Raw genomic sequence first — 18114 nt, 5'->3', positions numbered from 1 at the left:
TTTGATTCTAGGTACAATGTTCCATTTAAGAAAACAATTCAACTGTGGGTTGCTAACCTATCTAACACCACAGACATCATTGAAAACTGGATGCAAGTACAAAATCTATGGGTTTACCTGGAAGCTGTATTTGTAGGTGGTGATATCGCAAAACAACTACCTAAAGAAGCTAAGAGATTCTCACAAATTGACAAGTCATGGGTGAAGATTATGACTCGTGCCCACGAGAATGCCAATGTCGTCCAGTGTTGTGTTGGTGATGAGACAATGGGTCAGCTACTACCACATCTCTTAGAACAGTTAGAACTATGTCAGAAGTCATTGACTGGGTGAGTATGAATTTAACATCTGATTTAGCGTTGGTTATCCAGATACATAGTAGATGTTGAACTCTTGATTAGTTGACCCAAGTTTACAATCCACCTTGGGTTGAACACCTTAAATGAGTCAATCTCTACATCTTACATCGAGTGAGTGTGCCATAGACTCTATAGAGAGAGCCCAAGCCACTGTACCCTGGGTGAGTGTGCCACAGACTCAATAGGGAGGCCAAAGCCACTGTACACTGAGTGACTATGCCACAGACTCAATAGGAAGGGCCCAAGCCACTGTACCCTGTGTGAGTGTGCCATAGACTCAATAGGAAGGGTCCAAGCCACTGTACCCTGGGTGAGTGTGCCTCAGACTCAATAGGAAGGGCTCAAGCCACTGTACCCTGGGTGAGTGTGCCACAGACTCAATAGAAAGGGCCCAAGCCACTGTACCCTGGGTGAGTGTGCCACAGACTCTATAGAGAGAGCCCAAGCCACTGTACCCTGGGTGAGTGTGCCATAGACTCAATAGGAAGGGCCCAAGCCACTGTACCCTGGGTGAGTGTGCCTCAGACTCAATAGGAAGGGTCCAAGCCACTGTACCCTGGGTGAGTGTGCCTCAGACTCAATAGGAAGGGCCCAAGCCACTGTACCCTGGGTGAGTGTGCCTCAGACTCAATAGGAAGGGCCCAAACAACTGTACCCTGGGTGAGTGTGCCTCAGACTCAATAGGAAGGGTCCAAGCCACTGTACCCTGAGTGAGTGTGCCTCAGACTCAATAGGAAGGGCCCAAGCCACTGTACCCTGGGTGAGTGTGCCACAGACTCTATAGGAAGGGCCCAAGCCACTGTACCCTGGGTGAGTGTGCCTCAGACTCAATAGGAAGGGTCCAAGCCACTGTACCGTGGGTGAGTATGCCACAGACTCAATAAGAAGGGCCCAAGCCACTGTACCCTGGGTGAGTGTGCCACAGACTCTATAGAGAGCGCCCAAGCCACTGTACCCTGGGTGAGTGTGCCTCAGACTCAATAGGAAGGGCCCAAGCCACTGTACCCTGGGTGAGTGTGCCTCAGGCTCAATAGGAAGGGCCCAAGCCACTGTACCCTGGGTGAGTATGCCACAGACTCAATAGGAAGGGCCCAAGCCACTGTACCCTGGGTGAGTGTGCCTCAGACTCAATAGGAAGGGTCCAAGCCACTGTACCCTGGGTGAGTGTGCCACAGACTCTATAGAGAGAGAGCCCAAGCCACTGTACCCTGGGTGAGTGTGCCTCAGACTCAATAGGAAGGGTCCAAGCCACTGTACCCTGGGTGAGTGTGCCACAGACTCTATAGAGAGAGCCCAAGCCACTGTACCCTGGGTGAGTGTGCCATAGACTCAATAGGAAGGGTCCAAGCCACTGTACCCTGGGTGAGTGTGCCATAGACTCTATAGAGAGAGCCCAAGCCACTGTACCCTGGGTGAGTGTGCCACAGACTCTATAGAGAGAGCCCAAGCCACTGTACCCTGGGTGAGTGTGCCATAGACTCAATAGGAAGGGTCCAAGCCACTGTACCCTGGGTGAGTGTGCCACAGACGCTATAGAGAGAGCCCAAGCCACTGTACCCTGGGTGAGTGTGCCTCAGACTCAATAGGAAGGGCCCAAACAACTGTACCCTGGGTGAGTGTGCCACAGACTCTATAGAGAGAGCCCAAGCCACTGTACCCTGGGTGAGTGTGCCACAGACTCAATAGGAAGGGTCCAAGCCACTGTACCCTGGGTGAGTGTGCCACAGACTCTATAGAGAGAGCCCAAGCCACTGTACCCTGGGTGAGTGTGCCATAGACTCAATAGGAAGGGCCCAAGCCACTGTACCCTGAGTGAGTGTGCCACAGACTCTATAGCGAGAGCCCAAGCCACTGTACCCTGGGTGAGTGTGCCATAGACTCAATAGGAAGGGCCCAAGCCAATGTACCCTGGGTGAGTGTGCCACAGACTCTATAGAGAGAGCCCAAGCCACTGTACCCTGGGTGAGTGTGCCACAGACTCTATAGAGAGAGCCCAAGCCACTGTACCTTGGGTGAGTGTGCCATAGACTCTATAGAGAGAGCCCAAGCCACTGTACCCTGGGTGAGTGTGCCATAGACTCTATAGAGAGAGCCCAAGCCACTGTACCAGCAAACAGGCTGCTTGTTTCAAATAAAGTAGCAAATAAAATGAAAGTAACCAACCATCAATATTTATATCTTTTTTCAATCTTGTTCTTTCAACTATCAGGTACCTTGAGAAGAAACGTTTACTATTCCCAAGATTCTTCTTCGTTTCTGATCCAGCATTGTTGGAGATTTTAGGTCAAGCCAGTGATTCCCACACCATTCAGGCTCATTTACTAAGTGTTTTTGATAATATCAAGACAGTAAAGTTTCATGATAAAGATTATGACAAAATGCTTGCCATCTGCTCATCTGAAGGAGAAACCATTGAGGTGAGTGAAATGAAAACAAATTTCTGTTGAATTTTGAAAGTATGTTCAATATCATGCAGTGATTATATTTCACACACAGTCAGCTGGCGCACAGGTCATGATAAAATAAATGTGATATTTACTATATGGGGGTGGCCATCTTGAATACGACATGACACTAAATAAAGAGACAAGTTGTGAAACACGTTTTTCAGATTCATACAAATCAGAATACCAATCTTTCACAGTCAGACGATCCGTTGGGGTAATAGTAAGCCAACTGCTAACAAAATTTGGCCGAATTCGTTGTTTTTGTGTGGAAAAATCCCTTGCATACGAACACCTAATTACATGAAGAACATAGAACACTTTCCTCGGTGTTGTTAAAACCAAAATCCTCTTTCAACTCAGGAGCCAATCAGCAACGTTCTTACAGTTAGATGACAATTTTAGTTTCAAGAGTTAGGAATAATGTATTTTATACACTGCCAAAGATCACATTATTATAATGTCTATGATTACTACCCCAACCCCCAACCCCCATCTTCCCTGGGCAGTTCTTGCCTCAATCCCCAAAAGGAATAAACTGATTTACATATGAGAAACCTTAAGAGTGCCTGGTCAATTTGTCAGTAACACTTTTACCTTTGGTGGGAATTTTATGTCATATCTGAAATTCTAGACAGGTGACATAAACCGTGACTTATGCTGAATTATTTCAGAAATCTGATTTTTTTTAAAATGCTATTTTGCTTCAACATTGTGTTCTTATAGAATTTTTCTAAAAAATATTTTTAAATAATATATACCCAATTTTCCCTAAATACTGTTCTTTGACACACTGAAAAATGTCACATCCTGATTATACAAAATAAACCAATGAACATCTGATTTTTTCAAACATTGTGAGTAGGTTTCCGTCTTAACATGGTCAAATTTATTGTTATTTTTGTTTTAGTTGGAGAAACCAGTCCGTGCTGAGGGCAATGTCGAGATATGGTTGATGAGTTTATTGAAAATGGCACAACATTCATTGCACACTGTTATCCGTACTGCAGCCATGGCTGTACAGGATCCTAGCTTTAATCTTATTGAGTTTTTGAACACTTACCCATCACAAGTAAGTATACTACTGTCAAATATCATTTCACTGTGACCTTTATTGCAGCAGAGATATTCTACTGTGTGTGAGTCTACCACGTATGACATCTGCTTAGTTCTCTGAAAGAAAGGTGGTAGAGAGATAAAGTTGTGCTTATTTTACTATTACATGTATTGGTGATTGTTAAATCATGATCAACATGGTAGACTACTTTAAATCAAAGGAAATCACAACATTATATAGACAGGAAGTATTTTTACCTCAAAGTGTCCTCTGATATTTCATTGATAAGCTTCATAAAATATGACTATAATGTTTGAATTATTAAAGGATAATCTTTAATTTTTAGGTTGGGTTGCTAGGAATTCAAATGGTCTGGACCAGGGATGCACAGGAAGCATTGACTAATGCTAAATATGATCGTAAAGTTATGTCTCAAACCAACCAAGCATTTTTGGAGTTGTTAAACACGCTTATTGACATGACAACCAAAGAATTGACTAAAGTTGAAAGAACCAAATATGAGACGTTGATCACCATTCATGTACATCAAAAGGACATATTTGATGACCTGGTAGGTGCTCTTATTACTGGATTATATAATTATGTCACCTTGCTAGATGAAGGAAAATGTTAGTCTTTGTTATTGTGATTCTCATTAACTCTGGCATAAAACTTTGTTCATCTTCGCTAGTCAAGTTTCATTTATTCAGCCATCGCCTAACCACTAGACCTTGGCAGATGGTACATAGCAAACATCTATTTAAGTGCGCCCTCTCTGGCAATACATGAGATATTTTCTTCAATTTATTGTCCATTGTGGCTATAGCTGTATCACAGGCAAAATTGTACGTAGATGGTTTTTTCCCAGCCAGAGATTGATTTGATATTTTACTATCCTGGCAAGTGGAAACTGTGGAATGGTCCCCAAAAATTACATTGGCGAATATTCTCGATTGGCAACACAACGCTACATTATATTTATGACCAGTTGTCACATGTTATGCCACATGTTATGCCATTGATTGGGTGCATGCATGCAATCCCACATGGGTTCATGAGAGAGTATGTTTACATCGGGCTCGTGAAACCGTGCGATTCAGTTGATGCACTTTGTTGTGTTGTTACATAAACTCTGACAGTCATTTTAAAACATGAATATTTTATTAACCAGTTTTAGATCTTGCCCAAGTTTGTTCTAAATATATTGCTATTTAACAGGTGTACATTGAATACAATTGATGCTTTACATATAACTTTTTCTAATTACAGTGTCGCATGCATATCAGAACACCAACTGACTTTGAGTGGTTGAAACAAAGTCGGTTTTATTTCAATGAAGACAATGACAAAATGATTGTATCCATTACGGATGTTGATTTCATTTACCAGAATGAGTTCTTGGGATGTACTGAACGTCTTGTAATCACACCACTTACTGACAGGTAACGTTTACATATAATTGATTTTTCCTTGGTTTTCCAAATAACACATACATTACTAAATATTGATGGGGGTGGTGGATTGACGAACATTTCACCGACTGAGGGCAGTATTGCATTAGCTAACTAAATACGTAACAGATGCAACATTCTGTGTTAAAATAATTTTCAGGTGTGATCCTGATAGAAATAAACACGGAAACAATAATGGAATACGAAACTGAGTACGAAGAAAGCCTATGTCGATACAGCACTCAAATTTATCTGTAATAGGTTTATTCACTAGTGTGATGGTTCTGTTTCGGGTTCTATGTTGAACCCTTCATCAGTCGGAACAGTACTTGACCGAATCGTTCAAGGAGAGCCATTGTTGTGCTTACAATCCACCTAGTGCTGTTGATTATTCCATTAATGTTATACCATACACATTATTTTATACTTTAGATGCTATATCACCTTAGCACAAGCCCTTGGGATGAGTTTGGGAGGTGCTCCAGCTGGCCCTGCTGGTACTGGGAAAACTGAAACTACTAAAGATATGGGAAGAGCATTGGGCAAATATGTAGTGGTTTTCAATTGTTCTGATCAGATGGATTACCGTGGTCTTGGTCGTATATTTAAAGGTAGTTGACCACCTATAATGTTTAAGAGATTTATTAATATTACAGTACATTTTATTGCCATTATATATATGTACAATTTACATAAATTGAATTATTGAAAGTTACATTACAGAAATATATTACAATGCTGATATGGCTGGGAGATAAAAGTTAACTTTGTTAAGTTAGTTGAGTCTACCTTCCAGATATAATGAAGTAACGGAAAATGTATACTGAGGGCAAAAACAATGCATAATCAATTTATTGTAACAACATCAAAAATAATAAAACTACTCATACCATTTTGTGGTTCACAAAGTCTCAATTACATTTTTGCTGTCAGAAATTAAAAATCAATGCGACTTGAAGGAACCCCAGTGAAATGTTTACTGTGACTGCCCTGGAAACTAAAGGGACCCTACCATATTTGTTCTATAGTAGCACATGTGCTATAGTTAAAGTCACATGTTGAAGAACCAGTATAATGTTTGTTTTATGCATCTCTATTAGAGATGAGTTTTGAATAGAGTAAATAACATACTCAGCCAGCAACATCGTCACTAGTTTTTTGAGAGGTTGCATTGTCACATAATTTGTTTCTTGTCAGGTTTGGCTCAATCTGGTAGTTGGGGTTGTTTTGATGAGTTTAATCGTATCGATTTACCAGTATTATCAGTAGCAGCACAGCAGATTGCAATTGTGCTGGGTGCTAAAAAAGAAAGAAAGAAGAACTTTATCTTCACTGATGGTGACAATGTAGATTTGAATCCTGAATTTGGTATCTTCCTAACAATGGTATGTATTATACTGTATAAAGCCTACTCATGTACCCCATCACCTCAAAATCAGTCATAGTGTGAATTTGATCAAAATCGGTATATCTCTTTGATACAAATATATGCTACAATTTTATACCATTTTATACATGTCATATGTGACTTTTTTCTGAATGGTTAAAACCACATTCTTGTCAGAACTAGAGAGGGCTTATATTAGTTATACAACAGTGATAGACCAATAGAGACGTGTTGAAAAACCTGTTGCACATTTACTGAGAATCTAGTAAATTCAAATAATTGTCAAAATTACTTGTTGTGCTTGGGTTTAAAGTTTAAAATATTGAGCATCCCAATTCCAAGAATAAAATACCAACACAACTGCTATGACCATCATTCAATTGATTTCAGAAATATATCCATACCCCCAAAATCCTGCCATGGTAACATCATATATAAACCCAGAAACATTTCATATTGTTTTGATCATTTCAGAATCCTGGATATGCTGGGCGCCAAGAACTCCCAGAAAATCTGAAAATCAATTTCAGAACTGTGGCAATGATGGTGCCAGACAGACAGATTATTATTCGTGTCAAACTGGCTAGCTGTGGTTTCATGGAAAATATCATCTTGGCTAGGAAGTTCTACACTCTGTACAAGCTATGTGAAGAACAGCTGACAAAACAGGTATCACTTTAAATTATTAAGAATGAGTATTTGATTTTTCTGTCATTGAATGTCGTTTTCCTGCCTGATAATGTAACATACTTCCTTACAAAGCATTTTTCCAGAAAATTAAAACTATGTGACATGTTATCAGTATCCTCATTAAATAAGGATGGAATGTGGCTAACATACTTGATTTGACACAGAAATTGATTATAAATTAGCTACAAAATATTTTTCTTTAATTGGCCATTTGAAAGTTCAAAGAAGAAACTGGCGATACTTAAACTAGTTTTTGAATTGTGAACCTCAGTTGTATTTTGACCAGTTTTCAATTTGAAAGTTTAATTAGTAATGCTATGGGTGAATTGACAGCTGTTTTTATGGAAGTGCCTTTACTTTTATTTACTTTTTATGATTTACTCACCAAATTATATCAAGGATTTAAGTTTTTTTCAGAAATTCTTATTTTAACTTGTTAACCAAACCCATACTTTGATGTGATATTGTACTTGTTTCTCATTCTCAGTGATTCGGTTGAAATTTATTATGATATCTTTTAGCTTTGTTATAACTCACACTACATACACGTGATTAGATAATTTTATCTGGATGTTGTTTTATCTTCTAAGGTGCACTATGATTTTGGTCTACGTAACATCTTGTCTGTACTAAGAACCCTGGGTGCAGCCAAGAGGATTTCACCCACAGACAGTGAAAGTACTATTGTAATGAGAGTATTGAGGGACATGAATTTATCAAAACTGGTAAGATTATAGTGCTTATTTTCACATTACATTCATTCTGTTTTTTCCATTATTATAATAAATTTTAGAATGGAACCCCTAAATCACAACTCGACTCAACCATAATGAAGATAAACGATTTTGTTTATGAAAAGAAATATTCTAGCCATTCTTCTATATTTTGTATTTTTTTGAATAATTTTCTATAACACAGATGACCATGTGTTAGAAAAGCAAATACATCATTACTTTTTCCATTTTTTGTACGTACATGTATTAAATAAATGTTTGACACTTCTTAACATTTTCACCACCAGACTTTCTCGCTCAAATTTTTCTGCACTTTTTTTTATATTCTTTAATATTTCTGGTAATGAACCCTAATTTTGGAGCCAACAGACAAAATTTGAGTCAATTTTCAGTTTTTACTCTGACAAAAAATTTTGCTATTTTTGCCCCAATCTTCTGAAGGAATGTGCAGACTATAAACAAGACTATTTTGTGAATTTGTGATGAATAGAGGGAACTGTCTGTTATTTGTACCTAATATGAACTATGTTACCTAAGCATGCACTACAAATATTGTAAATAATAAATACATTTAAAAAAAAAAAAATCTCATATTACAAATCTTTGCAAGATAAAATTTGATGTTGACCTGATCCTGGAATTAACTTGTCACTATGAATTATGCTAACATTGTATCTGTGATGACAGGTGGATGAAGATGAACCATTGTTTTTGTCTTTGATTGGTGACCTGTTCCCTGGTATCACGTTAGATAAAGCTGGTTATCCGGAACTAGAGAGTGCTATTCGTGCAAGAGTTGAAGAAGCAGGACTTGTCAATCATCCAACATGGATACTTAAAATCATACAGGTGAGAAAAATTATGTATTTTAGTTCTTTGCTTGGATAAAGTCCAAAAAATATGGATTGATAGAATGCAGATTAAAAATGGCCGACTGGTGTCTGCACTGATCACATTCAAACTTTATTCATTTTGTATTCATGATGACTGTCTGGCGTCCATTTTGAATTCAGGATGTCTGTCTGGCATCCATTTTAGTTAGAAATACAGTGTATGTGCTGAAATCAAATATTTTTAAAATTCCTGAACCAGAGTGAAAATGGATGGAATTTGGATTCAAACTTGAAACACAAATAAAATGTCATGATCTTAATTCAATGCATATCTGATTCGAAATGGCTGATGAGTGGAAATTTGATTATTGCAATTCCATAGTCTGATTTGTGACATGACAGGACAGGATAGCCATTGTACATGTTAACCTTCACTAAAATCAAGCTCGGTCTCAGGCATACATATATGCATCGACATCCATTTTCCTTCTGTTATTTTTACGCTACGTCACAGGATATTCTTTAAACTTGTTTATTGCAGTTGTTTGAGACACAGCGTGTACGTCATGGTATGATGACATTGGGACCTAGTGGTGCAGGCAAGACATGCTGTATCCATACATTGATGAAAGCATTGGGTGATTGTGGTGAACCACACAAGGAAATGAAAATGAACCCCAAGGCAATCACTGCACCTCAGATGTTTGGTAGATTAGATGTTGCTACTAATGATTGGACAGATGGTATTTTCTCAACACTCTGGAGAAAAACATTACGGGCTAAGAAAGGTATTGATTGCTCCTATGTTTACTTACCATATTCAACCAATTTAGTGCCCAGTGACCTCACCTCAGAAAATCCTGATTTTTAAGAGTTGGGCAGATAATTTGGACATTTCAGAAGGGATGGGAGGAGAGTCGAACTTGACCTCAAAACGGAAATTGCACAAAAGTAAGGGATAGGTTCTTGATTGGACATCGATGCTATTTTGGTCAAATATCATATATTCTTTTATTTATCTTGTCGGATTCATAAAGATTCGGAATGGAAAATTTATGTTTGCTGTTTCTCATTAATCTATTAATATAATGTGTATACATATATATTTCATTTGAATTTGATGAAATTTGTCCAACTGTTGGACAATGGCTGACTGGTGATCATTTATTAAAAAAATACAATATTTTTGCTATTAGGGAACCATATTATAGGTGTAAATGTGCATTTTCAGTTTGGAATATGACAGATTATTGACTATTTAATAATGTAATTGTAGATTAAATAAGACATAATGACCAAGGTTTTTTTATTGGATTCAAAATTGTTCCAATAATGCTCAGTAAATTCAAATTTGAATCCCTTTCCCATAATGCATTGTCCTATCTCCAGTAACATACCGGTACTCAGTAAATGCAACTCCCTGGAGTTAAGTTGCGAAATGGTTTATTGGACAAAAAAAAAGTATACATGGTTATGTTACATTTTTCATTGTTATCTTTTGCAGGAGACCATACGTGGTTGGTATTAGATGGGCCAGTAGATGCTATCTGGATTGAAAATTTAAACAGTGTATTGGATGATAATAAAACCCTTACATTGGCTAATGGTGATCGTATTCCAATGGCACCACTTTGTAAGATTATATTTGAAGTACATAACATTGATAATGCTTCGCCGGCTACTGTATCTCGTAATGGAATGGTCTATATGAGTTCATCTGCATTGAATTGGAAGCCCATTCTAGAGGCAAGTCAAAAATAACACATCGTTGATTCAAATTATTTTGCAAATTTCTTAGTTGCATTTTGTTCGCAATGTGTCACTCTCTGTTGTTTCTAATTACCAACTCCTGTTTGTTTCCCAGGGTTGGTTAAACAAGCGCAGTCCACAAGAAAATGCTGTGCTACAGGGTTTGTTTGAATCAAGCTATTCTGAAATATTGAGATATGTTACTCAGAACCTTGAATTCAAGATGGATGTACTAGAAGCATTTATTATACAACAGGTAACCTAACTTCTAATAAGAAATCTGTAACATTAAATAAGACAAATAACACTATCGCCATCTAATTTATTAAGTTGCTTAGTAACCATACTCACCAAGAGGAATAGAATCAACATTGATTTGCTTGTAGAAAGCAGCAATGTGCAGTTTTAGATATTTCCGTCTATCAGTGTGAGTTTTGTGCAGATTATATTGACTTTGTATTGTTTGTAAAATAATGAAAACATGATGTTCATACGTCACAGTAAAGTTGAACAACATATCCTTATGTATTTTTGTAAGATCTCATTCATTTATACAAGTATGTCAGCTGAACTTGTGAAAAACTGTGACAAAAATGCTCACAAATATTTGGTTTTATAAAAATCTCATGACAATCAAAGCAGCGACATGGTGTTGCAGAACAATGTTTGCAGTGAACGATAAAACTGTTTTAAGTCACAATGTTATGTTTTCTATGTATTAGGCCATTACACTGATGACAGGATTGCTTGATAAAGATTCTGGACACATCACGACTGAGTTCCTCAATAAATTATACTCATTCGTAGTCATGTGGAGTGTGGGTGCATACCTTGAATTAGAAGACAGAATCAAGTTGGAAGGATTTTTGAGGAATCACGATGAAATCAGTTTGGATTTACCCAATATTGATAGTCAGTCTGATGAATGCATGTTTGATTATTATGTTTCTACAGAAGGTAGGTTACTTTGCCAACCATATTGTCACAATAATTCAATAGACTTTGTCATGTGATTTTCGTAACCATTAATATTATCAACTTTCATAGAATATAGCCACATGATTATCAAATTATATGTACCAGACATCACACATATGGTAGTCTGACGAGGGAACTTATGTTTTGAGTTCTATTTCTTTGTGTGACAATCCATGAGTTTTCTGTCCTTATTCTTGGACATGACTCAACCCATTATGTTTAAAGTTAGTACAAAGACAAGTCAATATGTTTTTGTATCATTGATTTTTGGTGGACAAGTGGCCATTTTTGTTCAAAAAAACATCTGAACCATTTCTAAGGCATGTCTTGACTGACCATGGCTGATCATAGCATGGGTTACTGCAGGTCACTTATTTTTTATTTTATTTAAATGGCTATTTGGCAGCCATGCTGTTTTTTGTGTGTGTGTTAGACGTAAGTTGACTTATTTTGCTCAAAGTTTGTACGAGTCAAGTCATATAAACATTAATTCCAACATGTCATAAACTGTTTCTTTGGTGTGTCTAGTCTGGATTCATTCAAACATTGTGTTGTATTTACTCCTGATGAGCTTGTGATTTAGTTCAAAATTTATGCCCCCTCCCCCCATATCTCATGGAGATAATCTTTCAGTGATTTTGTATAAATGACATAATGGTGTGAATATGTAAATTTCTAGTTCAACATTTGAATGTATTGCATTTACATCCAGTCTTAAATATGGATTGGCATGTCTGTAAGTGTGTGTACTTTAAATAAGACTGTGTATGATTTAGTGAACTCAATGAGGTCTTAAAATGCAGTAAGCTTTGTACAAACATAAAAAAATTCTCAGAAATTCCCGACTATGGACACAAATTTTGACCTTGATATCTTGCAATATGGCACAAACTACTTTATACATGAAAGGAGACAAATAAAATATATCTGATAATATGAGGTTATTACGAGGATACCTCAATGTATGCATGTAGACAGTACAGAGGGAGTATCGACTGACGCGCAGCGGAGGTCGATGTGAGGGCGTACTGTCTTCATGCATACTTTGAGGTATCCTTGTAATAACCTTATTATTATACATCTTTTCCTTCCAAGGACACATCATGGGAATGCCAAAATCCAAAAAGTTTAGACAGAACTTCTTTGTGTGGAGTCCAGTCGAACCCTGGTGGCAGTCATGTTTGTTTTTATTATTAGAGGACACTTATGTGCATAATTATTCCATATTTGGAATTCGCATTTCCTTATATGGATGAAAAGAATGAAAATACCCTGTAAAATACCGCAAAATAAATATATCTTATGGCGTTACGGTGACAGATGTATAATAATAAAGTTTATTTCACAATACAATCAAATATACAGATATCCACTTATGATATCTAAGGCCATATATTTCTTTTTAAAGACAATGATTTATAATTGATGTCTTATCTATTGTTTTGTTATATCAGGAAAGTGGCAACATTGGAATACAAAAGTTGATGAGTATATCTATCCAAAAGACTCTACCCCAGAGTATGGCTCTATATTGGTGCCAAATGTTGATAATGTTAGAACTGACTTCTTGATCCACACTGTAGCCAAGCAAACAAAAGTAAGTGTATAAAGTTTACATTTTATGAGAGACATATTTATGCATGACCTACTGCAGTGTGTTAGATAAGGAGTTAATTTCATATAAGTCATTGGGTAAGCTGTGAGTGAGCATATTATGAAGCATTGAATTGACTCAAAATCCAATATGGTACTGTGGAAAGTACATTATAGTAACCGGTCACTAGTAGCCTAGTGGTTGTCACATCAGATTCAGGACTGGTAGACCCAAGTTCATATCCTACCTTAGGCTGAACATCAAAAGGGTTAACCCCCTACCCTGGGTGAGTGTGCTACAGACTCAATGGGAAGGCCTATTCCACTGGATTCATTCACAAACAAATGCGACTTAAGGGGAACCTTGGTTAAGGTTCGCAGGTGCTTGTGTCCGAGCCTGGTTGACGCCAAGATAGCGTATTAAAATTGCCATTTGATAGAGAGATGGCCACACAGCCCTGTCATGTAGTCCCAAACTTCTGTGGCAAAAATGCACTATACATTATAGTAATATACCAAACCTGACTGGTGCATTGTGGCCCTGGAACATGTATAATAGATGAATGAAGTACACATGCTTTATGTGAATGCTTTGTTTTAGAGTTTTTGTATTAATATGCTTTTATCTTTATAAATCTCTGAACAGCAGAACAGTTGCATGATTTTTTTTTTAATAAAATGTACATTGTAAGTTATTCAGATTCAGGATTTATAGAATACAGAAATTCTCTATCATCTTCTTATACTTTATAGCTATGATGCATGTCAAAATATAGGAAACAGGTTGCTATAATAAAAAATATAGGTACCATGCAGACACAGGAAGTGAAATAAAATTGTTGGGTCTTGGGACAAATCTTAAATATTCTTGTGGAAATCAACATCATTTGTTTGTTTTTGCTATGCTATGTTCAAACATTTTACTCAGTGACATAGGCCAACATAGATTCCAACTTTGATGTAATGAATTTGGATTGTGAAATAACATGTTTGTATATATACCAGGCTGTGTTATTGATTGGTGAACAAGGTACTGCAAAGACAGTCATGATTAAAGGATATGTCAATAAATACAACCAAGAGGAACATGTTTCCAAGAGTTTAAACTTTTCATCAGCTACCACACCAATGATGTTCCAGGTTAGTCTTCACTACTTGATATACACTACATATTCTTTAATCTAACATTATATGCAATGATAGAATGCTATTTGAGAGAAAAACTCTTGTGGTTCTCTCACTCCCAATGAGATCTCAGCAGTCAGAGGCATTTAGTCTGTTTACTACAGGGTCAATAGCATTGGGATAATCCTTTAAAAGTCTTTGGTTTTTTTGAGGTTTGGATATTCTTTGAGTTGTCTTTAAAGTACAGGAAAAATAAAAAAAATCTTTGAAAAGTCTTTAAATTTCTTCATGGTTATTAATTCATTTTAGAAAGGCCCGTTTTCTCCAGGGAACTACTATATCCTCAGAACTTTGATGAGCTTTGGTGATGATGTTGGCCTGAAGTAAAGGTCAAAATGTCTTGGAAAAATGACAGAAAGTTTGGGAAATGGAATGAAAAGTCTTGGAAATTATTTGGCTCTCTGTGCTATGGACCCTGTATTACCCTTTATGTATGTGTGTTTCTGTAGTGATTAAGAGGCTAGCAACATAGAAATATGTTTGTGAAAGCTACAGCAGATTTGTCTTGGTGGTGGTGATGATGGGGATCTTTAAATAAATTTCTGAATTTCCTAATATGTGCAGTATTTGATTTAAATTTAATAATTTTGTCCACAGCGTACCATTGAGAGTTATGTTGACAAACGTATGGGTAACACATATGGTCCACCAGCAGGTAAAAAGATGACTGTCTTTGTTGATGATATAAACATGCCTATCATTAATGAATGGGGAGATCAGGTAAATATATCACTGTCTATTCATCAACTTTTGTGGCTGTTATAGATAGATGTGTTATAAATGAGTGAAATGTAATTTGTCAGGTTTTCGCATACTTTACTGAATTAAGATATTCATGTTTGTCTTTTTGTCCAGGTGACTAATGAAATTACTCGCCAGATGATGGAACTTGGTGGATTCTATAATTTGGATAAACCTGGTGATTTCACTATAATAGCTGACATTCAAATGATGGCAGCTATGATTCAACCTGGTGGTGGTCGTAATGATATCCCTCAACGTCTCAAGAGACAGTTTTGCATCTTTAATTGTTCGTTACCATCAAATCCATCAATTGACAAAATTTTTGGTATGTATTGATTTATATGTTTAGTTAATAGTTGGTGTTCAGACATAGCAAGGAACCAGTCTTATAGTATGATCTTTGTCAGTGCATGTGTATATAGCAGTTTATTCTTTATACAGAGATTTTAAGATAAAAACTACGTTCTGGCTACTGTGTGTGCTGAATGCATTTATACAAATATATTAAACAAGGATATGGCATGATTCTAGCTATTATTATATGTTCAGCTTTCAGAACGACATATGTCAAAAATCTGCTGAGTTAATTAATTATTTAAATTATGGTACTTATTATGATAATAATTGTCATATTTCAGGTGTGATTGGTAATGGTCATTATTGTGCTGAACGAGGTTTCCCTGAAGAAGTGAGAGAAATTGTTGAAAAATTAGTACATATCACCAGAAGACTGTGGCAGTTAACAAAAGTAAGACTTTAAGTTTTTTTGGAAGATTCTCAACTGTATGGATTAACAAGCTACCAAATGTGAAGTACCGGTATTTTACAAAATTTATTGGTCTTGAAAAGTTTGAGGAGGTGCATGAGGCAAATGACCTTGTCACCATATCTCCCATATTTTAAAATTAATTTCATCTTTTGGCACAGTCAACATACATACATGGTAAAAATAAGGGATATTTATGCATACTGAATGGCCTTAGGTGTTCAGGTCAGTAGATGGGATTAATAGAGAATACCTTCCAAGCATCTCCTCTTTAGTTTTATGGCAGTAAAATGATATCTTGGAATAATGAAAACCAGTGTTTTGGTATTTTGTAAATTACCTTATTCTATTTCTTAATTATTAAATCTAACTTTCAAATTTCATAAATTTATGCTATGAACCGATTAATTTTGCAATAAAAACATTTTTGACTGAATACACTGAATTTTGTCCTTACAAATTTCTTCATGTTATCAAACACTCCCATTGGTGAAAGTTCACCAGTATACAGTATGCATATAGGTAGACTGCGATTGTCTTGACAAATCTTAAATTCTTGTATGTTCAAATTCAATGCTTTAAAATAACTGCTCTGTTTACTTTCTAGATAAAAATGTTACCAACTCCTGCCAAATTTCACTACGTCTTCAATCTACGAGATTTGTCTCGAATCTGGCAAGGAATGATCAATACGATATCAGAAGTGGTTAACGACCAGAAAACATTGATGGGATTGTGGAAACATGAATGTACACGTGTGATTGCTGATAGATTTGTAAATAAGCCTGATTGTGATTGGTTTGCCAAGACCATGTTGAGAGTAGCTGGAGAAGAGTTAGGAGAACAGATTCAATCTTACGTAGAAGAAGAGATGTTTTTTGTTGATTTTCTCAGGTTAGTATTTTGTACATTCTACATCAAAGATTTTTTAACAAAAGGGATAAGATGTGTTTTTAAGTATGGATTATAATTAAATCTTAACAAACCAGTTGTGTTAAAACAGAAAAAAGATAAACTCAATTGAATTTGAACAAGACAAAAAAGTATACCACTCTGAATAACCTCACATTCTTTGGTGGCAAACTGATTGAATAAAACTAAATTGGCATTAGGGATGCTGTTCCCAGTAGTGATATTATTTCGATCTAGTCTTTTGTCAATAAAAAAAATTGTGAGATTTATTTAACTATATAATACAACGTGTTGACATCTTAGAAGTACTAGAAAGGTAGAATTGGGGAAATTTCATCGGTTCTTAATTTAGCAGTAAAAATGAGGTTTTGTTTTTTGTAGAGATGCACCAGAAGCAACTGGGGATGAGCCTGAAGACATGGAGTTTGATACACCACACATATATGAACCAGTAAGTACAAGGACAACAAATAACATTGTAAAGTCAGGCAGCTCAATTGCAAATGTTTGCTTATGTGTGGTTCTTATACAGGATCCATAGCATAGAGAAAATCCTTTGAAAGTCTTTGAATTTTTCGAGGTCTGGAAAGTCTTTGAGTTGTCTTTAAATTACAGGAAAAATAAAAAAATCTTTGAAAAGTCTTTACATTAATACATTTTAAGAAAGGCCCATTTTCTCCAGGGAACTACCATATCCTCAGAACTTTGATGAGCTTTGGTGATGATGTTGGCCTGAATTAAGGGTCAAAATGTCTTGGGTAAAAATGCCGGAAAGTTTGGAAAAAGGTCTGGAAAAGTCTTGGAAATTATTTGGCTCTTGGTGCTATGGACCCTGTTATAATTATCAGAAACCCTACTGTGTTTGTTGGACCACCTGGTTGTGTGTTTGTTCACTTTGTTTTTTTTACCAAAGATACTGTCCTAAACTAATTGAATGAATTGTTATTGTAGATCCCCTCATTGCATGCTTTGGAAGAGAGACTGATATCATTTATGCAGCTGTATAATGAGACTATTCGTGGAGCTAATATGGATCTAGTGTTTTTCAAAGATGCCATGACTCATTTAGTTAAGGTTTCCAGAATAGTGAGAACACCGCGTGGTAACGCACTGTTGGTTGGTGTCGGTGGATCTGGAAAACAGAGCTTAACCAGATTGGCGTCATTCATTGCGGGGTACAAGACATTTCAAATCACACTTACCAGGTAAAGTACATGATTGTATGTGTGGAT

At 36.6% G+C, this 18114-nt stretch overlaps 1 protein-coding gene across 1 annotated transcript in view; it reads left to right on the top strand.

The window, feature by feature from the left end:
- The window catches only part of LOC100370810 (dynein axonemal heavy chain 5-like), a 66601-nt gene that overhangs the window by 25632 nt on the left and 22855 nt on the right, over positions 1-18114 (top strand). Inside the window, exons 25-46 of the mRNA XM_085500509.1 lie at positions 12-329; positions 2569-2776; positions 3714-3875; positions 4207-4431; positions 5130-5302; positions 5744-5922; positions 6509-6696; positions 7173-7367; positions 7979-8113; positions 8810-8971; positions 9497-9743; positions 10460-10701; positions 10820-10960; positions 11427-11661; positions 13137-13279; positions 14281-14415; positions 15058-15180; positions 15316-15529; positions 15843-15952; positions 16578-16864; positions 17264-17333; positions 17834-18087. Of these exons, the coding sequence (XP_085356635.1) occupies positions 12-329; positions 2569-2776; positions 3714-3875; positions 4207-4431; positions 5130-5302; positions 5744-5922; positions 6509-6696; positions 7173-7367; positions 7979-8113; positions 8810-8971; positions 9497-9743; positions 10460-10701; positions 10820-10960; positions 11427-11661; positions 13137-13279; positions 14281-14415; positions 15058-15180; positions 15316-15529; positions 15843-15952; positions 16578-16864; positions 17264-17333; positions 17834-18087 (4146 nt within the window). The remainder of the gene's footprint in view (positions 1-11; positions 330-2568; positions 2777-3713; positions 3876-4206; positions 4432-5129; positions 5303-5743; positions 5923-6508; positions 6697-7172; positions 7368-7978; positions 8114-8809; positions 8972-9496; positions 9744-10459; positions 10702-10819; positions 10961-11426; positions 11662-13136; positions 13280-14280; positions 14416-15057; positions 15181-15315; positions 15530-15842; positions 15953-16577; positions 16865-17263; positions 17334-17833; positions 18088-18114) is intronic.

This window comes from Saccoglossus kowalevskii, chromosome 6 (assembly GCF_978046115.1).
Source record: "Saccoglossus kowalevskii chromosome 6, keSacKowa6.1, whole genome shotgun sequence".
NCBI classification, from domain to species: Eukaryota; Metazoa; Hemichordata; class Enteropneusta; family Harrimaniidae; genus Saccoglossus; species Saccoglossus kowalevskii.
This window is presented reverse-complemented; position numbering and strand designations above follow the sequence as displayed.